General features: G+C 50.2%; 2 protein-coding genes across 2 annotated transcripts; both read right to left on the reverse strand.

Annotated features, from left to right (window-relative positions):
* Window positions 1-2,848: 2,848 nt before the first annotated feature.
* LOC119305233 (pollen-specific leucine-rich repeat extensin-like protein 4) lies at window positions 2,849-3,836 on the reverse strand. The gene is made up of 2 exons (XM_037581812.1): window positions 3,242-3,836; window positions 2,849-3,166 (listed from the first exon to the last, which is right to left on the reverse strand). The coding sequence occupies exons 1-2, from the start codon at window positions 3,701-3,703 to the stop codon at window positions 3,149-3,151; spliced, it is 480 nt and encodes a 159-aa protein (XP_037437709.1). The 5' UTR covers window positions 3,704-3,836; the 3' UTR covers window positions 2,849-3,148.
* Window positions 3,837-4,955: 1,119 nt separating this feature from the next.
* Window positions 4,956-5,659, reverse strand: LOC119335394 (non-specific lipid-transfer protein 2P-like). Its single transcript, XM_037607531.1, has one exon. The coding sequence runs from the start codon at window positions 5,567-5,569 to the stop codon at window positions 5,294-5,296; it is 276 nt and encodes a 91-aa protein (XP_037463428.1). The 5' UTR covers window positions 5,570-5,659; the 3' UTR covers window positions 4,956-5,293.
* Window positions 5,660-6,056: the final 397 nt, after the last annotated feature.

Consider the following 6,056-nt stretch of genomic DNA (forward strand, 5'->3'; position numbering starts at 1 on the left):
TGGTTCTCTATTAAAAGGAGGCCTTAATATCCCTTAGTTTCCAATAGGACCCCGCTGCCACGGGGGGGTGGGACAAAAGATGTCATGCAAGTTATTTCCATAAGCACGTATGACTATTTACGGAATACATGCCTTCATTATATTGACGAACTAGAGCTAGTGTTGTATCGCCCTAGGTTATAACTGTCTCATGATGAATATCATCCAACAAGTCACCAATCCAATGCCTACGAATTTATCTTATATTGTTCTCACTAAGTTACTACGTACTGATATCGTTACTGTTGCACTTGTTACCAAACTACTGCTATCACTATTACCGTTACCATTGCTACTGTTACTATTATCAAAACTATCAAACTACTTTGCTGCAGATAATTAATCTCCAGGTGTGGCTAAATTGACAACTCAGCTGCTAATACCTTCAAATATTCTTTGGCTCCCCTTGTGTCGAATCTATAAATTTGGGTTGAATACTCTACCCTCGAAAACTGTTGCGATCCCCTATACTTGTGGGTTATCATAGGTCTCTAGACCTGTGTGGTAGTGCTGCAGGCTAGAAGCAAATGAAAAGGCGGGGTACTGCCAAGCGTCAGGTCAAAGTGAGGGAGGGAGTCTGGGTCTCTTGTGAAGATTGGTTGTGTTGTACAACTACAAGTGTCCTTTCCCGTGTAGTACTGTACGTGATACAGTAAGTAGCCAACTACTATAAGTAGCCTCTGTAACTTGTATTGGATTTGTAGGCAATTTCCATTGATTCTGCAGCCAATTCATTAGCTTGGTTACCAAAGAGAAATAAAATAGTTGAAGTCAGGAGCAACTACTACTTCGTTCATAGGCAATTTGCCTACATGTTCCGGGCAAACAAAGTGGACATATATTGTGTGGAACATCAAGTTGTGTTGTGTCCCCTGGGCAAATGCATCAGTGGTTGAAGGCAAGTTGTACTCTGATCTAAGCAAATTGCATGGTATATCCAGGCAACTCCAGGTTTTGTTTAGAAAAAGGATTGAAAGGTAGCAACTAGTACTAGGTTTGTAGGCGGTTTCCATAGATTCTGCAACCAACTCATTAGCTTGCTAGGCAAAGAAAAATAAATAGTGGAAGTCAGGAGCAACTACTACTTGGTTTGTGGGCAATTTGCCTACAACTTTCAGGCAAACCTATATTGTGTGGAACATCAAGCTGTGTTGTGTCATGCTTTAGCCGTTGCATGCAAGTTGTGCTCTAATCTAAGCAAATTGCATACTATATCTAGGTAAACCAGATTTTGTTTAGAACAAGGATTAAAAGTTAGCAAGTCATACTGGGTTCGTAGACAATTTTCATAGATTCTGCAGCCAACTCATTAGCTTGCTTGCCAAAGAAAAGAAAATAGTGGATATAAACTGCCTGTCGACCCATTCAACAAGTCCAATAGCAGAAATGAGGCAACTACTTATCAAAACATCATGCAAGTTTGTCTCCTGTCTAGATCCCCTCCACCTCCTGTCCACCTCCCCTCTAGATCTCGTCCACCTCCCTCTCGATCCCATCAGCCTCCCGTCCGCCTCCCCTCCCGCCGCCGCCGGATCTCGGCTGGGCAAAGCTCGTGCTGGGGGGGGGGAGGGCATGATGGCGGCGGCGGCGGGGCGTCCCCTCGTAGCGGCTTGGAGGCGTGGCTGTGACGATGGATCTTGAGTGGGCGCCTCGGGACGACGTGTGCGTGGCCATGGGGCTGGTCACGCAGCGATAAGACCTCCTCTACCTTTGGCTGTCTTCATCATCGGTCCAAAGAGATCTGGTCGGTGGGTGTTGCCTCGCGGTGGCTTCCCGGCGACGGATCGAGTGGAGGAGGAGACGGTGGCCTATCTGCTGAAGCGGGTGAGGATGCCACCGTCGTCGGCGTCGCCCGCGGGTGTCATTTTCCTCGTTGGAGGCGATGGTGGCGGCGTCCCTCGCTCCAATGTTTCCGGGGGAAACCTCGGATCTGGAGGAGGCTACCATTGACGGCGGCGCCTGTGGGCGTTTTAGGCCTCGTTGGAGGCCTTGAGGGGCCTCCTGGATCGGATGATGGCGACGTCTTTGTCGTCACCCTCATGGGGGCATCATCTTCGGAGACATTCATCGGCTGGACGGACATGTGGACGGCTTGGTGGTTGGGCGTCGGTAGGTGGTGGAGCGGTGCTTGATCCTACACATCGATGGCGGCGGATCTTGGCGGCGTGGCGCAGTGGAGACTCGGTGTCCGATGGGTGGCGATGGACTCGTGTAGGAGGACGACAATGTCTGGCGTCGTGGTGGCGTCGATGGCAGAGAGGCCTAACAAGGTCGATGCATCAGTATCTGATCTGAGGATGGATCGGTGGATGAAGGAGGTGACGGCCATTGCAGCGTGCGCATGTGGTGCCCACTGAAAGTGCGCCAGACCGGTGTGTAACCCAGTACAAGTATATGGCTTGGATGGGGCATCCGACATTAGATGTTAGGTGTTGGTGCGATGTCTGTTTGGTATTAGGCTCGGACATTCGGCACCGCTTCATCACGCGGGTAGGAGTAGCGACGGGTGTTGTCAAGATGGTGGCTTCAGGCTTACTGATGTATTACCTTTGTAAGGGCTTTATGAATAACTAATAAAATGGTTGCACGCATCACCTAGATGCAAAGGCCGGGGGTACATTCTCCTTTAAAAAAAAGTTTGAGCAAGTCCAGTAGAAGAAATGAGTCCAATAGCTCAATATAAATCTTGATTTTTTTTCCTGGTTTATTATATGTTGTAATCATTTGGACACAGATAAGCAAATATGTACGAGTTTTCATTCAGGACACATGTTCTTTATAATGGACAAAAAGGAATTGGAATGGTAAAGAAACAAAAGATTACTTCATAATGCAGTCTCTTTTTTGCTACTATCATCTTTTGCTACTATCATCTTTCCTAACTGTCACAACAGATCGACGTCAAGCATTAAACAACACACGCCACACTGCACCTTGTGCTAAGCAACAGAATCATCACGCATAGGGGAAGGACAATTGTACAATAGGAAGGAGAGAAACAAAAACCGGTTCAAATTGCAGCCATCACCAGCAACAATTCAAGAGAAAGGCACCAACACCGTCATCCACCTGCTAGGCTGCTACGTCGATGCATTTTTTCTTCTCCAGTTCAAGCTACAACCCGCACCTGTACACAGTCACGAGTAGAAGTTCAGACATTGAAGCTGGGGCACCTATAGGGTGCAACAGGAGATAGCAGTACGGAGAAGGAGGTGCCCCAGCAGCTAGCAGCAGGAGGTCGAGGCCATGCCGAATGTGGCCGGCGGCGAGATGCTGGAGAGGAGGAGACGCGCTGCGACGGTGTCGGACCCAGCGACGCTGAATGAGGATCATGGGGGCGGTGGGCGCTCGGCTTCGTCGTGGAGATGGGTCGGGCCGGCGTTGGGGTAGGGGACGCGACGGCGGTGGGATCCGGGAGGCCACGGGGCTCCGAGCGTAGCGGCTGCATCCGGGAGGCCACCGAGATCTTGGCGATGTGGCGGGGGTCAGCCGAGATCCGGGCGATGTGGTGGGGATCCGGGAAGGGTATGTGGCATGCGGCGGCTGCGGAGGTGCGGTGGTTGCGGAGCCGCGGGGGCGGAGGGAGGGGCTGTTGGCGTGCGACAGCTGCGGGGGCGCACAGAAGCGGGGACAACGGCGTTCTCCGGCGAGTGGGAGGGTGCATTTCGCCGATTGGAGGAGGTGGCGCCTCCCCCTCGACCTCCCAAGAGTCGACGTCGTCGCTCCTCTGCTCGACGATGAAAAGGGGATCGGGCTAGGGTGTTTTTTTCCTGGCAAGAAATAGCGAAGCGTTTACACTAGCTGCTCGCTTCGGCGGTTGAATTAGCAGGGACAATTCCCTTCGACAACGGCACACCTGGCGACCGTGATGGCATCCAACGGGCTCGCAGCCCTGTGTGCTCGGGACCTCTAAAATGTGCAGCAGCACCTTCTAAAATTTGGGCATAAATAATTACCGCGCGCTGGAGTGCGTGCGTTCATGTAGACATGGGTCTTACGTACAGCTTATATAGATGGGCCTAGCAGGTCCAAGCAAGGCACACCAAAAAAGAAGCCAGTTACCCGGGCAAAATCAGGCTAGCCTCACCTAATTACTACACTATGTGGTACTCTTTCCGTTTCATAATATAAAAACCAAAAATGCTAGACATACAAAGACTTACACGCTTTTACACGCTCTTTCCATCTAACAACCAATCACAAACCTCTCCTCCCCTGATTTTTAGGGGGTGGGCCGCCCCGTTCGTCTATTGACCAATCAAGGTTAACCATCCTGTAAAAACCTTTAAATCGTTTGTACGTGTAGCATTGCCGTATGAAAACGTTTTTCAAGCTTTATTATGGGATGGAGAGTAGTTACACTGAAGCGTAAGAGCCTGGGCAGGTGCCCCGGCTCGCCGGGTACCAACTCCGCCACTCCGGACGTTTACAATTAGATGACTGGTTTTTCTATCAGTGTGTACGGATGTGACGTGTCGACGCGTTCACAGATTCCGTTTTGAGATGTTATCGTGTGCCCCGCAGTTCATGAACGGGGAGAGCTATGAAAGTTCATATTTCGATGTTGAGAAACCACGCCAGTGTTTGCCTTGGTTGCAAAGTCACTGTGCGGGTGTCTCCTGTGGACTACGAAATCCTAAAGCATAGCTCCATCACGCGACGGAGAGACGAAGCTTCAGAGTCATGACGGTCACGGCCATTGAAGGTCCACGCGCGCCAACGGTACAGGTTTATAATGAATGGCTCGACAGGATTATGTTTGGTCTTGAATGGGCTCTTAATTGGCTCAGCTGGCCATCCACATCAACAACAGTGTAAGCGTTGAGTGGCATCTGCTTGCCCATACATGTACTGTCCATTTAGTGATGCAGTGACCAGCTGACCATGACCTGATGACCTAGCAATATAGTAGCAACTTTTTGTTAAGATGCGGATATATATTGTCGGAGGTACAGAAATTACACGAGATCGATCGACATCTATCGATCAGAATTGAGAAATGAGTAACAAACTACGCAGAGGCTGGATCAACACGTACACACCATTTTATTCTTGCATACGATACATGAACACACGATTGTATTGGAGAGAAAAAAAGATACATGAACACACGGTTCGGACGGAGCTGTTCGACCGACGTCGTACCAGCAGCCATGGTAGGAGCTCGTACGTAGTAGTAGTACATTACGTAGTACTAGTAGCAATAGGCAGCGTGGCGCTGCCTAGCACGCCGGCGGCGGTGGAGGCCCGGCTACTAGCACTTCGGTACGGCGACGCCGCAGCTGGTGAGGGTCTTGCGGGCGTTGGGGCTGTTGATGTAGCTGGAGTACGCGGGGTTGCGCGCGTACTGGCAGAAGCACCCCCGCTGACTCTTTAGGTTGTTGCAGCACGTCGTCGACGGCTTGGCCCCGCTGATGATCGGGGAGGCGCACACCGCCAGGCTCCCCGCGTTGCACTGCGCCGCTCCGCCCGTTGCCATCGCCGCCACCACTAGCGCCACCAGCACGAGCATCGCTGCGGCCTTCGCCATATGGCTCGACTTTCTTTTGATCGCAAACGGTACGTACCGCGGTGGTGGAGGTGGGATGGGAGTGTGTGATGTGGTTTGCAGTACACGGGAGGCACGTTGCCGCCAATTTAAAGGCAGGAGGCGTCCTTGCAAGGCACCCCTGCGGAAGTAAGCCCCGGACATTTTGCACTTGACTATTCTGCCCTTATCCGGCTGGTAATTTTTTTCGAGAGTAAGTCAATGGCAAATTTTCATTCGAGTACAAGAGAATTGTGACACGCGGGTGCGGAGCACCGAACCTATTTTTCTTTGGGCTTTTAATTTTGATTTTTTGTATCTTTTGAATCAAAAGTCTAAATTAAAAGACGACCTTTGAATGGGTTTTGACGAGTTTTTAAAACTTCTAACAAGTTTCAAGTGCTGAAACTTGATAGAAATAAATGGCAAAATCAGCAAGTTTTGGAGTTTAAAACTTAAAACTTGATATGACCTTATGCAAAATACAACC

The sequence above is a fragment of the Triticum dicoccoides genome, chromosome 1B (genome assembly GCF_002162155.2).
Source record: "Triticum dicoccoides isolate Atlit2015 ecotype Zavitan chromosome 1B, WEW_v2.0, whole genome shotgun sequence".
In the NCBI taxonomy this organism is placed as follows: domain Eukaryota; kingdom Viridiplantae; phylum Streptophyta; class Magnoliopsida; order Poales; family Poaceae; genus Triticum; species Triticum dicoccoides.

Coding starts and splice junctions, on each gene's coding strand:
- LOC119305233 (XM_037581812.1), bottom strand. CDS start 3,703: ATGCACCCTCCCACTCGCCGGAGAACGCCGTTGTCCCCGCTTCTGTGC.
- LOC119335394 (XM_037607531.1), bottom strand. CDS start 5,569: ATGGCGAAGGCCGCAGCGATGCTCGTGCTGGTGGCGCTAGTGGTGGCG.